This window comes from Lycium barbarum, chromosome 3, assembly GCF_019175385.1.
Source record: "Lycium barbarum isolate Lr01 chromosome 3, ASM1917538v2, whole genome shotgun sequence".
Classification (NCBI taxonomy): domain Eukaryota; kingdom Viridiplantae; phylum Streptophyta; class Magnoliopsida; order Solanales; family Solanaceae; genus Lycium; species Lycium barbarum.
The window spans coordinates 8055865-8074806 of record NC_083339.1 but is presented as its reverse complement, the minus strand read 5'-3'; the positions used below and the strand labels follow the sequence as shown (position 1 = coordinate 8074806).

The 18942-nt window shown below is 34.6% G+C and overlaps 2 protein-coding genes across 4 annotated transcripts; one reads left to right on the top strand and one right to left on the bottom strand.

Moving 5' to 3' along the window:
• Positions 1 to 4284: 4284 nt before the first annotated feature.
• Positions 4285 to 9891, top strand: LOC132630129 (probable protein phosphatase 2C 38). 2 transcript variants are annotated; one of them, XM_060345682.1, is made up of 5 exons: positions 4285 to 4581; positions 4701 to 5274; positions 7433 to 7800; positions 8379 to 8615; positions 9343 to 9891. In XM_060345682.1, the coding sequence occupies exons 2-5, from the start codon at positions 4968 to 4970 to the stop codon at positions 9571 to 9573; spliced, it is 1143 nt and encodes a 380-aa protein (XP_060201665.1). In that variant the 5' UTR covers positions 4285 to 4581; positions 4701 to 4967; the 3' UTR covers positions 9574 to 9891. The 2 variants fall into 2 exon arrangements, with proteins under 2 accessions (XP_060201665.1, XP_060201664.1); XM_060345681.1 differs by having other exon boundaries at positions 4285 to 5274.
• A 2074-nt stretch (positions 9892 to 11965) lies between these two features.
• Positions 11966 to 17714, bottom strand: LOC132630130 (protein MODIFIER OF SNC1 11-like). Of its 2 annotated transcripts, XR_009578484.1 has the most exons (6): positions 17312 to 17714; positions 14333 to 14413; positions 14123 to 14248; positions 13956 to 14016; positions 13631 to 13776; positions 11966 to 12360 (listed from the first exon to the last, which is right to left on the bottom strand). XR_009578484.1 is itself a non-coding variant. In XM_060345683.1 (5 exons), exons 1-5 carry the CDS (start codon positions 17572 to 17574, stop codon positions 13738 to 13740), a joined length of 570 nt encoding a protein of 189 aa, XP_060201666.1. In that variant the 5' UTR covers positions 17575 to 17714; the 3' UTR covers positions 12395 to 13737. The 2 variants fall into 2 exon arrangements, 1 of the variants encoding a protein (XP_060201666.1); XM_060345683.1 differs by lacking the exon at positions 11966 to 12360 and having other exon boundaries at positions 12395 to 13776.
• Positions 17715 to 18942: the final 1228 nt, after the last annotated feature.

The window sequence follows — 18942 nt, the reverse complement described above, 5'->3', positions numbered from 1 at the left end:
AAATATAAAATATATTATACACAAAATAACTCTGAGTGGTGTGGAGTTATCTTTGTGTTTCTATAGATATAGTCAGTTGTGTTGGGTGTGTGAACATATTTCCCATGAAAAGTATAGAAGATAACGAAGCTACTTATATCAGGTGTTGAATACGATTAATAGTTTGAGGTCTTTTGTGGAAAATTGGGTGGGATTGGCCCAAAATGAACAATATCGCACCATGTTAAGATTATATTTGGATTGTTTTAGCCCAACAATTGATATCAATGTCAAAAGTTCAGCGAGATGAGTGTGGAGACTGCAGAGTGATATCATATCGTGAGGCCCGATTTAGTGTCATTGCTCGTTTACGGGCTAGTTTGCTAGCTTTATACGTAGGTCTGAAGACGCATAGACCCAAAAAAAAAAAAAAAAAAAAAAAAAAAAAAAAAAAAAAAACCAATAGATTTGGTAGCCATAAATACTGGTGTGGGTGACACTTAGTTAATTTTCAAATTAGCCCATGAATGCTAATGTGGTTCTGGAACTTAATTCAACAAGAGATTGTTGGGTGCGTGCGCAAAGTTTCACATAGAAAATTGAAAAGAAAAACAAATTATTTATAAGATATTGAATACTCTTAAATCTTAATGGTGTGAGACCTTTTATGAAAATTATACAGATTTGGCCAAATCGAAAAATATCACATGATGTTGGAGTATCTTTAGTTATTTTAGCCCAACAATTGTCAATTCAATTCATACTATTTGATAATTGATGAAATCTATTTATATAGATATCTGTATAAATATTTTGAACTCATATACCAATAATTTTTCTTGTTTTATGTTCTAATAATATGTGAATGTATATTCATATTGCAATCAAGTCTGGTACAAAAAGTGAAACTTGCCAATATGTCCATTTTCTACTAACTACGTTGAAAGGTACCTTTAACCAATAATATTTGACCCCAAAACAATGGTGATTCTTTTAAACAACTTCCACATTGTCTCAAACATAAGTCCTAATCACTGCCTAATAACTTTGTGAACTAGTCAATCATGTTTGATTTTTGTTGTCTAGATTCTCAACAAAGTAATTTTCACCAAAATAGGACCATAAGAGTGCTTTCCGTCAGAAACAAAACGAGTCCATATAGTAAGATATATATCACATTCACGAAAAGCTAGCACATGTCGCCTTTAATTTAACCATACTGCAACTCTGCACTTTGTTTTTAAATTTATAATGTTATTACCAATAAAATAGCGGCTTTTGTATCTTTGAGTGCAGCAACCAATAAAATAGAGTTCCTTCAAGCTGATAATTTATATTACTCTGAGTGGGGGGGTCTATTTTCAGCCAATTTGAAGATCCACTAATATATCTAGATTTATTAACAGAGGCGGACCTAGCTCTGAAGCACGAATTTACGTAATAGTGTTTGTCCCGACAACGTATTTGTACTAAAAAATTCACTTAATATCTATAAATATTGAACAGTGAACCTAAATTTTATTGTATATTAATTTGAGACTGTTGTAGGACTCTATAAATTTTAAATTTATAATCCCCCTCTGACCAAGAAGGTATCATCATCTACTGTATACGCGTTAAGATATGGCCCCCAGACATACCAATCTTCCCTAATTCAGTCAGAATCGAGAATCGTGAAAAGGAACCACCAGATGGAAGTGACTATAGTGAATAAAACAAAGTGGTAGATCAATTAGCCAAATATAGTAGCAAGATACAGAAGACTATAAGTTCATATTGCATATTTGTAGTTCCTCTTATATTTTTTTAGATGCTATTTATGGAAGCAGACAAATTAAACTAGTATATTATAGAAGCTAGTCAACATGTACAATTTGATATGTAAGGAAACCATCCAAAGCAACAAATTGCTAAATGGTGTTTGTAGGTTTCAACAAAACTTTAGGCAAATGCATATACTTTTGTGCCAATCAAATTCACTTGTTTACTCTTCCATGTAATTATATAAAGCACACAATACTTTCTTAGACATCTATGTCGCTATTGTCTGTCTCATGACGACACAATATCTATGAGTAAATTTTTTTGTATATATAAAATACATTTTCTTTGAATATATAGGTTGTAGAAAAACTAGGCTCTAGCATTAACATTATTAGTGTTGGAATATTCTTGCGTTACACTACTAATATTGGAACACGTACGTACCTTATTTGGTTGGAGGCATATGCAACTTATGGTCAAACTAAATAATCTTTTTTTTCTTTTTCTTTGCTTGTGAGGTGATCCATGTTACAATCTTCATTCGCACAAAAATTGACCAATAGTTCATGAATAATATGTGAAAACTTTTATTTACTTGAAGTAGCTGAGATAATATTGGATTGAGAAAGTGAAAGGTTTCTGCATCCGTTTGACCAAGCTTCTAAGAAGTTAAAAGTATTGTAAAAATACTTGTTTTAAGATTTGAGGTGTTTGACCGAAATTAAAAAATGCTTTTGAGCCAACAAAAGCAGATTATCTGTTGTTAGGGAGAAAGTACAACTTATGCCTTTTTTTAACAAAGCGGATGGATAAAATTATTTTTTCACGACAAGACTATCCCTATCAAAATTCACATTGCAAACAGTGGCGGATCTAAGATTTGCACTGAGGTGGTTTGAAAAATAAAAATGTAGTGATTGGAATTTGAACTTGTAACCTCAAGGTAAATTTTGAACACCCTAAACTACTAAATCAACCTCTTCTCTAGTTTTTTAGGGTGTTCAAAATCCATATATGTACATAAAAAAAATGAAAAAATACCTTATATCCGCCCCAGATTACAAAACTACCTCTCTTTAATATGAATGATCTTCATATAAATAGTTGGTCGAATTCACTCATGTTTACTTTTTCTAACCAGTATACATAGATTATAAATGGATTACACATGTGGCATACGCATATTATACGTACATATACTATACATTCGCCGGCTATTTTCAATTTAAATGATTAGGTGAAGAGATATTTAAGTTAATTTTTCTATTCATATATCTCTTAAATATAAATACAACTCCTTTCTCCTCTTCCCTTTTGCGTGTGATTATATTCTTAAAAGCTTTGTACAAAAAGAACCGAAATACATATTTTAATTAATTAAAATTTAAAAGTATCCAATCAAATATCACAAGGATCTAAACTTGAATTTATAAATAACTGAAAGACCAAAGTACTATTATCCCTTTTATATTATTATGGTCTATTAGGATGGAGTGCTTGAAATTAAAAAGAAAGGCCTAGAAAGCAACATGACCACAATTACTTGAAACACTGAAAAACTAATTAAGGTTGAGAGAAAGGCAATAAAAAGGATAAAATAGGAGGGGATTCTGCTATAAAAAAACATTTAAAAGATAGCAAAAGAAATTGACAGCAAACAGACCTATAAAGTTGAAATAAATAGTGATTACATTTAAAGAAAGAACCAAAAAAAATGTATATTATTGAAACTCCATTATTTTGACTAAATTGTATATACTTCTTATTCCAATACTTTTACTTAATTAGTTACATTCTTTTACATGACAAAAACTGGGTTGAGAATATTAAAGATGGGGAAAATTTCTCTATAAAGCTATGATTAGAGAATATATCTATCTATATTTATTTTAAAAGCATGAATACAAATATTGATTGACCAAAATATTCTTCAAATATTGAACGACTTTTATACCCTTTAAAAACTAAAATATCTTTAAAGAAACAATTAAAATATTGGATACAATTGTACTATAAAAGATTTATATCTAGGAAATCAAATTTAACTAAAAGGTTGTTATTATTTGACTACAATTGAATTTAGAATCTTAAACATTTATGGTGATTGATGAATATATATATACACACACTCACACACATTATGTTTCATACCTATTATTGGGATGGAGTTCTTGAATTTATTATTTACTCCCTCCGTCCCAAAAAATTGTCTTACTTTGATTAGACACGGAATTTAAAAATAAAGGAAGATTTTTGAAAGATGTGGTCCAAAACAAATCTTAAATGGATATATGACGGTAAATTATCACATAAAATTAAATTGTTTCCAAATGTGAAAATGTGTTAATTTTTTTTGAGATAAGTTAATAAAGAAAATAAGATAATTTTTTTGGGACGGAGGAGTAACAAATGAGGCCTAGAAAGCAACATGATCACAATTACTTGAAAGACAATAAAAGAGAGAAAATAGGAGGGGTTTTCTGCTATAAATAAAAATAGCAAAAGAAAAAGAAAATGACAGTAAACATACCCTATATAGCAGCATCAAAAATAAGATTTTTCTTACCCTAAATTTTCTTGTCTCTCTGCACATCATAATCTGTGATCTCTTCTGACACCCATCCAAAAAGATCCTCCAATCAACAACATCCAAAAAAAAAAAAAAAAAAACAATTTTTATTTTTTGTTATCCATTCCCTGTTTGATCCCTTTGATCTAGGAACAAACTCTGTCACATCAATCTTTTATGTGTTTTAACAGCTAAGCTTGTTGTTGAAAATTGACACAATATATTTATATTTAAGGTCCACACAAAAATTTCAAGAAACCAGGTTCAAGGTATGTTAAAGAACACATACTGCACCATATTCTCTTAACTCACATAAAAACTATTGTTTTCTTGTCTTTGTGGGACAAAAAAAAAATTGTGCTTGAATTTTAGCCCATACCCTTTGCAGGTTTGTTACATATTAATGGTGTCTTGCTCTTGTTGTACTTGTGGGGTTATTATAATATCAAGAATTGAGGTTGTGGGTTTTGAATATAACCAAAAATTGCAGCTGAGGTTAGGATTTTTGATGAATATATTGTTTGCTGGTTGTTTTGGTTAAATATGTAAACACCCAAAAAGGGAAATAAGAAAAAGACTCAAACTTTATCATCAAGATTAGAATTTTTTCTATACATGTAATTTTATTGAAATTTGTAAGCAAAAAGAAAAAAAAATGGTTAAAGCTTGTTGGAAACCTTCTGTTGAGGGGGATGGTGTTGTAGGGAAAGGGGGTGGAGACCCTTGGGGTAGGGTTGATGGTTTAATGTGGTATAAGAATTTGGGGGTTCATGCAAATGGAGAATTTTCTATGGGAACAATACAAGCTAATAATTTGATGGAGGATCAGAGCCAGCTTGAATCAGGGCCATTAAGTTGTCTTGAATCAGGTCCTTATGGAACATTTGTTGGTGTCTATGATGGACATGGAGGACCAGAGACGTCCCGTTTCGTGAACGACACTTTGTTCTCCAATCTTAAGAGTAAGTCATGTTATTTTTCCGATCGCGTAATATTATCATTTTGATTCTTGATACTATGCTAATGTTGTAGCTCAAAAGTGTATTGGTTATGTTGTAGCTCCAAAGTGTATTGGTTTCTTTTGTATGCTGTGGTATCTGTTAGATTGATCTAATTGAACGAATGCAGTTTGACTTCTACAAGGCTGTGAATGCATTGCTGTTTAAGTTTTTTTAAAACAACACTTTGTTCTCCAATCTTAAGAGTAATTCATGTTATTTTTTGATTGCATAAATGTTCATAAATTTTGGTTCTTGATATTGAGTTAATGTCGTAGCTCAAAAATGTCTCAGTGTCTTTGTCATGCTGTGGTATATCTGTTATGTGGAATTGATTGATCTAATTGAACATGTGCAATGGTTTTTTGATTGCTTAAATGTTTAGTATCAAATTGATTCTTGATATTGTGTTAATGTCGTAGTTCAAGAATGTTTCGGTGTCTTTTATGTTGTGGTATCTGTTAAATTGATCTAATTGAATAAATGCAATGTTTTTTTACAATATTTGACTTGTACAAAACTGTGAATGCTGATGTTGGTTAAGCTTTGACAGAAATCCTAAAAATGATTCAGGTTGGTAGATCTAATCTTTAGACTTTACAGATTGTGCTATTTGCAATTTTTGTAGTAAGCCAAGTGTTTCATTGATAATGCACCAAGAATGTTTTAACTTTACAAAAGTTTGGATATCCATGTACATTAAGCTCAGGAAAAATCGAGCCAACTTTCTATACAATTTAGTATCTCAATCTTGCAATGGTCCTGCTATCTGATATTCTGCCTTCTACAATATTTGATGTGTTTACACGTGGTGATTGTAAGATTTTGCTGAAAGTTTGCCTAGTGATCATACTTGATAGACAGAATTTTCAGGGTATTTTGTCAAATTTATAGTATTTAACCATGATATTGCTTTACTACCACCTTGAATACACTAAAGCTCTTACAATTTAATTGGATAGTTTATAACAAAGAGGTGCTTTGAATGCATTTAGTTGTCTATTTGGCATGTTAAATAAAATTTTGAAATATCAGATCTGGTTGGCCATTTTCATTAGTTATGTCAACGCAACTGTCATCCGATTTGAATGTCTCAGCATGCTATTTTCGTCTTTGAATAAATTTATTAGAAAGACTAAGCTTTTGATACATGCAATAAAACTCCAGTAGAGGCAGACTCGAGGAAGATATATACATGGTGCCATCTCTAGACACCGTATAGTTTTGAAATATCATGATCTGAATTCTCAATACTTCTGTGCATTCAACACTTTTAGTGGTATGACTTTGGATCACTGGCCTATTAGGTTGGCGGTAATGAAATGCTCATAATTTGTGGAGACTTGACTAAATAAACGTTAACCTTATCTTCCACTGAAATGAGAGTCTCAATCATCCGCTCGCACAACTGAAGCTAGTCAAATTAGCAGTCTTAGGTGATAGATGTCCTGCAGCACTGAACCGATCGATCGATGTTTAGCATGTATTCATTCACCCTGAAACTTTGTCGAAAAACTCACATGGGTTAATATCACTTTCGGTCCCTTAGTTCTTGGTAAATTCAGATTCTAGGCCTTACGATATCTGATTATGCACATTTAACCTTCAATTACTTGAAATGTGCACTTTTGATCTCCTTGCTTTTGATTAATCACAAATTCACCCAAGTGTCAATCGATTTACCATTTAATTACCCATATATTGTGTTACCGTTACTCCATATTTGAGGGTAGTGTACTTATAAGACAGTCTAAATATAACATATTTCCTATGTAAAGGGGCCAATTTTAATTAATTGAAGGTTAAATGTGTCGAATCATAAATCAGAATTTATCGATAATTGAGGGAGCAAAAGTGTTTTTATCCTAAGTTACTCGGACTCTCCAAAAAGTCATCCTGTGCGTGTCGGATCCTTCAAAAGTAGTGTATTTTTGGAGGATCCGACACGGGTGCGGCAACACTTTCGAAGAGTCCGAGTAACTTAGCTTTTATCCCAAATCAAATTATCCTCCAAAAATATTTACAATTATTCCCTAAAACTTATTTTCATCTGTGTCATAAAGTGTTGAGTAAAATAAACAATAGTAGCTCTCTACTTACCTTCATATCCCTTCATTAACAGAAATTGCAACGGAGCATCAAGAAATATCTGCAGATGTCATAAAAAAAGCTTTCTTGACAACGGAAGAAGAGTTTTTGTCTCTTGTGAAGCAACAATGGTTTGAGAAGCCACAACTTGCATCAGTGGGAACTTGCTGTTTAGCGGGTGTAATATGCAATGGACTACTATATATTGCCAATGCTGGAGATTCACGTGTGGTATTAGGTCGAGCAGAAAAGGCTGCAAGGGGCGTGACAGCTATTCAATTGTCAAAGGAGCACAATGCTAATAACGAGTCTGTGAGAGATGAGCTTAGATCATTGCATCCCGAGGATCCACAGATTGTGCTTCTCAAACACAAAGTTTGGCGTGTGAAGGGTATCATACAGGTGATTATCTGTTAAAAATCAATTTTTTAGGCCATTTCATGTTGATTTTCCAAAATATGCGTTATAATTTACTCTGAAGTTGTACACCTAGCAAAAACCAAAAGAAAATTATTTGCTGCGATCAAATGATTAGCATATTAGAGCTTTATCCAAGCACCCTTTTGAATAGAAATGAATTTTTTTTCAGTCATTACTAGCTAGAGTTCTTATGTGATTGATATGAGTAGAGACTTGGGTGTGTTTGGTATGGACGAAAACGTTTTCCAGAAAATATTGTCTAATTTTCCCGTGTTTGGTTGGTCAAAATATTTGGAAAACAAGCTCCATACCAAAAACACCAAACAATCCATAAGTAGCTATGTTGTCCTCATAGACCGATTCTTTATGTAATGTAAGTTGCTTATTTATCTTGGATGCCTGTAAAAAGTTTGAGATTTGAGACAACTGTCATTGGAGTTTTAAAGACTCGACTAATGTTGCATTAAGCATCTTGGTTTGGAAGGAAGCTCCGCTCCGAGAGGCGTCGTGGAATCGTGTGTGATACAAGCGTTGATGTTCCTTTGTTATCCTCTTTACAGGTTTCAAGGTCTATTGGTGATGCCTATCTTAAGAGGGCAGAGTTCAATCAGGCGCCGCTGTTGGCAAAGTTTAGATTGCCTGAATCCTTCTCCAAGCCAATCCTCAGTGCGGAGCCATCAATTTTCATACACAGATTGACTTCCAAAGATCAGTTCCTCATATTTGGTTCAGATGGTCTCTGGGAACATCTTAGCAACCAGGAAGCTGTTGATATAGTCCACAGTCAACCCCGAAATGTAAGCATTCGAATTCCGATAACGACCTTTATATTCTCCTTCGCTAGGATTTTATCTATTAAATTTAATCTAAAAAGAGTCCATGATACAGAAGCAAATTTACTTACTGAAAGTGCCTTTCCTGGCACAAAACATTTAGGGTGTGTTTGCTGTGAAGGAAAATGTTTTCCATAATTTTCTAGGAAATGTGGGTTTCTTACTTATTTTCTAGTGTTTGGTAAGTATGGAAACAAAAATATCCTAAGAGCATTTGTACATAATCTAGCAAAACGTTATTGGGGTTTTTTTTTTTGTGTGTGTGTGTGTGTGTGGGGGGGGGGGGGGGGGGGGGGGGGGGGGGGCGTTGGCTGGGTGGAGATGAGGCAATGAACTTGGAACGTCACTTGTGGAACTTGTTTTCCTACCGAAAATGTTTTCCAAAACATTATGGCCAATCAAACATAGAAAATTGGAAAACATTTTCTAGTAAATATTTTCCTCCATACCAAAACAATCCTACTGAAAACTTAAGGGTAGTTCTGTGCCGCTTGTCATCAAAGCATCTAGTGTGGTGTTTTTGCATAGGAATTTCGCTGTTATGACCTACAATAAGTGCTTTGCGGAATCTACTACTGTATAGAGGGAAATGAACTGTTTGTTGCTCAGACTTAAGTAATGTATGTTCTTCCACGTCCATATTATACGAGATTGTTAACTTGGGGTGTGCTTTTTCTTACTCTTCGACCAGGGGATCGCAAGGAAACTAATCAAAGCTGCCCTTCGGGTAGCAGCTAAGAAAAGAGAAATGAGATATTCAGACCTGAAGAAGATTGAACGAGGTGTAAGGAGGCATTTCCATGATGATATCTCGGTTGTGGTTGTGTTTCTTGATCCTTATTCCATGAATAGAAGCTCGTCTCACAGTCCATTACTTTCCATTAGAGGAGGTGGTAATATGCCCGCCTCTCCCAAACAATAGTTCCCAAGACTTTCCGAATTTCCACTCCAATCAATCCAAAAAAGAAAAAGAAAAAAAAAATAGCTCGTCTTTTGGAGGCCTCGAACTTCTTGTATCTTTTCTCCTTCAGTTTCTTTATGATTTTTTAGGCTTGTAATTTAATTGTTATGTGTTGTTTTCTTCGTTATGAGCAATGTAATGTGCACAACAATCTTGTGTTACTGGCAACGTAAAAAAGTAGTACATGAGATGTTGTGAGAACAACGATAGACACGAAAAGATGTGGATCAATCGTTAGTAGCAAGAAATATATGTTCTGCAGTTTTCGTCATTTGTAAATATGAATTTGTTGTTTTGCGAAGTACTAACTTGACTTGAATTGTTCCTCTGGCGTATAACGAATATTTTGTTTAGGGTTCTAAATTCAACGATTGGAATTAAGCACTATTATTCCTTGTGTGCGCCAATTGCCTTTTTGAAAAAAATGATCAGACAAATTCTGTACAGGAATTCATGAAGTAAACGTAGATTGACAAGGACTTGGTAGGTTAGTTTATGTAGCTGGAAAGTGAATAAATACAGACAATTGGACATATCCTTGACTTTTTACTTCAATTAAATTCTGAATATATGCTAGTAAAACCCTAAAAGGTCTGTTGATTTTGACAGTGGGTTGACTAATTGTCCATCTATCTGTGAAGATTCGTTGCTAATTAAAGTTTATGTCTGACAGTGACGTTAAGGTTATTTTTAATTGGACGGATGACCCTTTAACTAGACTAAAGTACAAAAAAGTAAAAATTGCCAAGCATTTTTGTTCTTATTTTTTTGGTTGTTAATCAATCGTAGTAGCTAATCAACCTCCTCCTTGGTTGATGGAGATCATTTTCAACCTCCGCCTCGATCGATTATCACCTAATTCAACCTCCTTCTCGATCTATCACCTAATTATTGATAATCTTCCTCCTTGGTCCATAGATCATTTTCTTAATTTCAAACTTACCACAAAAAAATGAAGGAATAGCCTTAGTTCAACACTTACGGGGTTCTTTTGGTTAAATCTTGCGGAGAAACCTATACACTGATATTACTAAAAAAAGATACACCATCAATGTAATAGCAAGTTAGAAATTTTACATTTATGATAGAAATTTTACAGGTATGACGATAGAGAGATCATATTGATTCCCAGGCAATAAACATGATTTATATGCCGAAGGAACTATCTTATCAGCTCTTTCGTCGACTTTTTCATGTGTTGCCAAAGTAATCTTGCATTAAATTGATGGATGCTCGTTGTTTCATCTCTTTGCTACGAATTGCTTTGCGACCAAATATATCTTTCCAAGCAACAATTTGTCAATATCAAGATTGTTGACAATATCAAGCATATTTTTTTCAAAAAATGACAAAAAAAATTCATACTCTTCCCACTTATCAAGCTTTGATGAGCTTCGAACTCGGTCAAAACAAGTCGACACGTCCCCATACTTGAGAAACATTTACAGAAAAACATACAAAGGCCTCGAATTTACAAAGCAGAGAAACGTAGGACAAATATGACCAACATTTATACAGATGAGTTACTCCCTCCGTCTCAAAATATTTTATCACATTTTTCATTTGCATGCCCTTTAAGAAGCATTTATAAGGAGAGCATTTTAACTATTTTACCCTCTTAACATATTTCATGTAATATCTCCTCAATAAATATCTACTCCATTAATGGTGAGAACCTCTTAAATGTAATTAACACAAGGGTAAAATGGGAAAAGGTTACTTAATTTTTCTTGATTAAATAAAATGATAAATATTTTGAGACAAGTAATTTTAATAAGGACGACAAATATTATGAGACGGAGGGAGTATTAGATACCATGCATCTGGAATCTGTTTTTGGTTGACCCTTATTACAATGTAATAAGTTTTTCACGCATGTCAAACAATCCATATGTTCCAACAGTTGTAACCTCTAAGCCAATTTAATTGTACTGGCGTGCTGCTTCCTTTCCTGTCACTACTTTTTGAGTGAAAAAAAGTCATCTATTCTATTGGTTTAACTCATATTTAAGACTTGTGTCTCTCTCTTGGACCGTACATCTATTTTTACCGATTAATCAATTTTTAAACGCTAGAGTATATCCTAAAAGCTACCACTTCCTCGTTAGTTTATCTTGAACTGGAAATCTTTTGGTTCAACTTTATCCCAGTTTATATGTCCTCTACTTGCACACTCAGCATGCATTACCCCAACAACTAATGCAAAACCAACAAACTTTTAGCATCAAAGCTATGCTCCTCCCTAAAAACAAAACTTCAACCTTCGTAAATTAATTTAGTTGAGGTTGTATCAGAAAATTTAGTACTACTAAAGGGATGGTACATAAAAAAGGTAGATTTCACTTGCAAGGGATAACAATACAACGAATCTTTAATCTCAGCTAAGATATAGGCCACGAATCTTTTTAATTATAACGAACGCCAATGTGTTATAGTCCAGCAAACAAAACAAGAGATAGGATAACCAATGTGCCAAAGTTAACCCTTCGCGCCTCAACATTCTGTTTCAAACTGCTAAAAGCAAACCATCCCCTACTAACAGAAACTGCCAAGTGCTCAGTCACTAAAACTGAAATGCAGCACGAGTCATAGAGATCAATTGAGTCTTATCCAGTAAGTCCCCCAGAATTTACATCACAAAATTCCCTGTAGGCAATTTTTCATAACAATTTGACACGTTTGACAAGCCTCAAAATTTGGGCTGAACGTTCAAATTTTTCTGTAAGTAATTTGGGCCGGAGCATTCAACTGCAAGTATGTAAAAGAAGTCATCACAAGCAAATTTGAAAGTTAGTAAGTGCAGAATCAGAATGTTACCAACAAACTTACTGTCTTTACAATTCAAGTAACCAAAGTACTACCACTTGCCACTGAACATCAATAACCAAGCATAAAAACGCAAGCAGTTACCTTCAAAGGTCATTCTATACTAACTTGGACATCTTCTATTGACTACAGCCTACGGGATTCACCCCAGTGATACTAGGTATTTGAACACACCTCCTTAGTGTTAAACTGTTGCATATGACCCACAACATCAAAATCTGAAATTGAAAATTTGAAAATAGTTCTCTCACTACTCAACCTGTTAAAAAGTTTCATAAAAGAAACCCAAGCGCACTAGCTTAAATATTATAGAAAATATGGATTTGATGACTTCATCACCATAGGGGCAGTAATGTGACAGTAATACCAATTTCACTCAAAGCAAAAACTCTCCAAAGATGTAGAACAATCGAGTGGTTCTTTTTCTTAAACAAAATCTAAGACCCTAAATATCATTCAGGAGATCCATGAAATGTAAACTAAGATGCACTACCAACCACATTATGCATAAACACTAGTCTTACCTTCCTTACAGCCAAGCAAACTAACAATATGGCCAAACTAGAAATAACATATGATGCCGACAGTACATCATGAAGGATGAAAGCTTATCTTCTCAAATTTCAAAATCTGCTATACTTCCTACTGACAAGTCATGAAGGACCATCTGGATCTAAAACAAATTGTGCAGCACAACACCTACCCCAACAAGAGTGGACATCTAAGATCAAGTATATTCCCAGTTGATTCTTGATCCTAAATATGCGACATGTTTTCTCCTTTTTTCTTTTTGGAGAAAAGTAAAACCACAAGAATGTTTAAGAACAATTGCAGATTGATAAAGGAAAACCCGATGATAAAGTCGTCAAATCATAGGTTTCAAGTAGGAAATATTTAGGTTATAGCTTCATCATTTCTAATATTGCGTTTTTTCATTTTCCTTTTTTTTTTTTTTTTTTTTTTGAAAAGTTGATTTTAAATGTTATTTATGGGTCACTTCTGACAGATTGACACCAAGGAGGTTGTGGTCCATGTATCCTAGCACTACTGGCTAACCTAAGAGACAACAAAAGCATTTTCCCCTAATTTGAAGGACAGTCCTGCTAATGGGGAACTTGCAAAATGTAAGAATTCTAACCTACCAAACTGAAAAGGGAAAGCAAAAAATCTCCAAAAACGGGTGAAACAAAACCTTGGGGAATTTAAAGTCGCCCTTAACAAAACTCCTAACCACTGCGCAGCAACAATAAGCTATACATCATAAGCAAGTCTCGCTGTTGAATGAAGTTTGAGAGCGGTTCATGTTCCTCCGACAGCCTTCTCCACCACAACAGTCTCCTGAGTTAAAAATAAAGACAATCATTAATAGAAAGTTGTACTACTAAACTAAAAGTAAGCAGCACAAGGATAGTGCACATTTGATCACCTACAATTTCAAGAAAACACATACTGATTACTTCTTTTTTCCAATTCATTTCAAATGACAAACTTGACTTATAGTGTATAGAAAATGAAACCTGCTCAGTTTTTCCTTTTCCATTCTGGTGTGATTGGGAACCAGATTGGGACTCTGAAAACCTGTTGAATAACATCAAGTATTAGCTAAAGTCATAAACCAATGTGACGCTGAAATAGTTTAGACCCTCAGCTGACATAAAGAAAGGTGAAAAGGTTTCATTGTAACCTGAGGGCCCTAGCTTTCCTTTTATCTTCCTCCACAGGATCAGCCTTCGCCGGAGGTGCAAACCTTGCCAGCCTAGCCTTCTTCTTCGCTTCCTCATCACCACTATCAGATTGCTTAAGCCCAAACCTGACAGAGCCAAAATATCTCAACAAACCCATATACAAGTAAACTACCCCAGCTGGCAGAAGCCCAAATAGATAGTACACATACCTCTCAGCCCTAGCTTTCCTCTTCTGCTCCTCAGCTTTCTTTAAAGCTTCTGATCCCTGAGCTGCAGATGCAGTGCCAAACCTAATACAACAGTCCAAAAAAAAAGAGGTAAGAACAACTTAAAGATATTTCCTCATGAGTTATATGTCTGCAGCTATTGGGAGTCCCATTTTCCTACAGATGCAAGATATGCTTGTTGGACTATGTAAGGCTTGAAGACAAACTGTATGGCAGCTGGAAAGAAAGATGAAAAATTTGAGGATCCCCATGATGGAAACTTTTTAAATTCCAACAATATATCCATAAATCCAAAAGATACTATTTAGCCTTTCAACTTTCACGCCCTACTAACAAAGGAGGGGTGCATTATTGGCTGCTTTAACCCATTCTGCTCGGGTTTCACACACCCATTTCAGGTTACACAAGATTAAGCTTATAAGAAATAACTAGCTCACTAGAAAAGAAAACAAAGGGCAATTTCAACCCCCTTCCCAGCATGAGTCCCGTGCTGTTTGGAGAATGAACCCTTATGGCGCAGTTAAATAGTTATTCTCATAGTTCAGATAAGATAGGGACCACTAATTCTCCATTATGACCCAGCGAAACCAATTCAGCCAACCAACAGTTGACAAGAAAGATATAAATGCTTGTTTCTATGATTGCAAATGGAAAGCAAATGATACTACCAACTGCGTCATCTAGCAACCTAAACAAGGAATTCAGCTACTATACCCTCGGAAATTGTGGAAACTACAAGAAGAACAAAACCCTAAAGCTTACCGACTAGTCACGAGTCAACCACACCTCAATGTCTAAGAACCTAAACAAGGAGTTCAACTACTATGCCCTCGCAGATTGTGAAGTTTAAACACCCTAAAGCTTACCAACCAATCAACCTGACCTCAAACCCAAAGACCTGAACTAGCATTAAAAAGGGAAGTCTAGTGCACAAAGCATCCCGTGTTCACGCAAGGTCCGCACCCAAAGGGGGTGTAAGGCAATCTACCCTGACGCAAGCAATAGTGGCCAATTCCATGGCTCGAACCCATGAGCTATAGCTCACACTCAGGCAACTTTAACGTTGCTCCAAGGCTCCCCTTCAATCACAAACTAGCATGAATCAGCTAAACGAATCATCTAATCTATATATCCATTATACACATACACACCCTCTGCTCGCACCCATCTCATCCAAAACTAGTAGATATTTCAGCATTTAAGACAAATACAAAGTCTAAAGCTAACCAAACAACGGACTGACCAATCTAAAACTAGAACAAACAAAGGCAGATCTGGGATTTAAACCTTATGGGTTCAACCTTTTAAAATTCTTAACATTGAACCCAATATATTTTAAAGATATGGGTTCATGTCTACTATTTATTGCAATTTTAATGAACTTTTACACATAAATTTATGCTCCGCAAGTTATGAGTTCAATTGAATCCATACCGATAGCGGTACATCCGCCCCTGAGAACAAATCATCTATATCTATTCCGGAATATCTCATTCCAACAAAGGTAAATAAATTCATCCTTTTTAAGTTTATTTAGATTCGTTTTAAGCCAAATACAAAACCCTAAAACATACAACACAATCTAAACATAAAACTACCTCTTGGCTCAAGTATTTCTCTTCTCCTCTTCAGAAAGCTGAAACATCGTTCCAAACTGCTCAGCTCTCTTCATCTAACTATATATCCATTTATATATATACACACTCACTGTGGGTGCACATCTCATCCAATACTAGTATATAGTTTAGCATTTATTACAAATACAAAGTCTAAATAAATCACCTTCCGGACCAAACGGCACTATCAGAAATCGATTCCGGACGTAATTACCCAAAAGCAAACCATTGGTCAATTCTTTTTCACTTATTCAACAGAGAAGTTCTAAATTCCTCAAAACCAACCAAAACCCGCCCGATTGCCTCGGGAACCACACCACCCATACCCGCGAGTCATAAATACCAAAAAGGACTACAGGATGGGTATTTTGGGCAAAACATGAGTAAAAAGCCCAAAACGACCAAACGGGTCATTAAACCAACCAACAGACAGACCGATCCAAAACTAGAACAAACCATCTACATCAACTCCAATTTATCTTTTTTAGGTTTATTTATATTAATTTAAAGCCAAATACCAAACCCTAAAACATGCAACAAAATTTAAACACAAAAATTACCTCTCAGCTCGAGTGTTTCGCTTCTCCTCTTCGGAAAGCTGAAACATCATTCCAACTAACAGACAGACCAATCTAAAACTAGAAGAAATCAGCTAACTCCTATTTATCTTTTTTTATATTTATTTATATTCGTTTTAAGCCAAATTCTCAAACCCTAAAAACATGCAACAAAACTTAAGGACATAAAACTACCTCTCATCTCGAGTGTTTCGCTTCTCCTCTTCAGAAAGCTGAAACTTCGTTCCAAATCGTCTATCTACTAATCCATTACCCCCCCCCCCCCCGCCTCGTTCTCGTACGCATCTCATCAAATACTAGTAGACATTTCAGCATTTTAAAAAAAAAACATAAAGTCTAAAGCTAACCAATCTCAAACTAGAACGAATCATCTATATCGACTCCATAACATCTCACTCCAAACAAAAGGTAAACAATCTTCTTCTTTTTTTAACTTTATTTAAATTCGTTTTAAAGCGAAATACCAAACCCTAAAACATGCAACAAAATTTTTAAACACAAAACAGTAAAAACTTTAACAACCAAACAACTAAACATCAATCCCAAACTAGCATGAATCGTCAATATATCCTCCCTCTTTTCGAGCCCATCTCAATTAATACTACTAGTAAATACTAAAGCTAACGGACCCGCAACGGTGGCTCACTTGGTTGAGCATAGGGCTTTCCTAATAGAGGTCTCAGGTTCGAAACCTCCTGCCTACTACAGGGTCGAGCGTCGCACCGGGCTAGGCTCTCCTAAAACATGCAACAAGACTTTAAAGCTACCTCTCAGCGCGAGTGTTTCGTTTCTCTTGTTCAGAAAGCTGAACAGTCATTCCAAACCGCTCAGCTCTCTTCATCTTCTTCTGTATATCACTGTCCTTACCGCCACCGCCATCCGCCGCCGCTTTCTCCGGTTGGTCCTTGGCACCATCAGACGGTGGTGAGTCATTAAGCGGAGGTTCGGAAACAGGTGTGGGAGTTGGATCGGGCGATTGAACTAGGGTTTTGATAGGGTTTTCTGGAATCTGCGGCGCCGTCGTTGTCATGGTAAAAACTGCTGAAAATTTTACCTCTCTTTCTATAATACGGCAGCAAACAGATGATAAATATTTTGGGGGAAAGAACCTCGTTAGATGTTTTTTCCTACTTTCTTCCTCCTTTGTAGATTGATAATTGAGTACCTCCGTTTCAATTTACCTTTGTTTTTCACGAGTCAATTTAATTAAATTTTAAAATTAAATTAAATTAGAATAATTTAATATTTTAAAATTTAAATTTACATATTTAAAAATTACATAATATTACTAATTTTTCTAAGCCACCACGTCATGTACACTCACTCTCCGAAGCCTTATTTCTTTGACTTTGAATAAGGATTGCCAGAGTTTGCTTTGATAGTCTAGCTCAAAAGTGAATTTAGATTGCCCCTTGAGGGTCATTAATTTAGTCAAAATTCATACCGTTTAAATTTTGAGAAGTGAAAAATAACACATAAATTAGGACAAAGGGAGTATGTTTTTTTGGGAGAAAAGAAATTGTTTTTGACAAAAAAAAAAAAAACATTGTACTTTATAAAAGAAGAAAAAAAAACTTTATGTACTTCGTCTCATTGCGGAGTTTAAATATGTCATAAGATTTATGTAATATTTTGCAACTTGTGATATGAAATATGTCTTAATATGGATTAGCTATATAAGTTTTCTGTTAGAAGTGATAAATTAGCACATGAAAATAGGACTAATCCAACCATTCAAATTTGAGCGGGTAAAATTTTGTTTCTTTATTAAAATGCGAGTAACTTAGCCACCATAAATACATGAATCAATTATATTGTTAAGTCAGCCCATCAATTATTTTCACAACCTCCGGAGAGATAGATATGTAAAGGATCGGCCTCATACTTTCGAAGCACTGAGACATGAAAAATTTATAACCTAAAATATACACTCTTTAAAAAATATTTAGAATTCTAACGTGAGAAACACTATTTCCCGGGAAATAAATTTTTTGTCACCATATTATTATCAGTTATGTACTTATGTTCCCCTTGTTAAAACAAAAAATGTGTATATGAGTGGGCAATGATTTCTTTTGGTTCACGTGAATCTGCATTCACATTAAAAAAATTCCCTCCAATTTCTTGTCTATTAATTCAGATAGTTATTATGTTGATTTTTTTAAATCTAATCTCATAAAGTAAATTTTTATGTTGAAGAAATTGAAATCGAGAAGAAAGATGACTTTATGAGATAATAACTATTAGTTGAGTGACTATACGAGACATCAACCCCAGATATATTGTGATTTGTGATCTTCCCTTGTTCTTCAACGTCAATTACGACTCATTAATTTGATTTCTTTTCCAGTTTGTGGTTTGGGTTGTTCATGTAACAATCACCTAATGTCCAACCTCA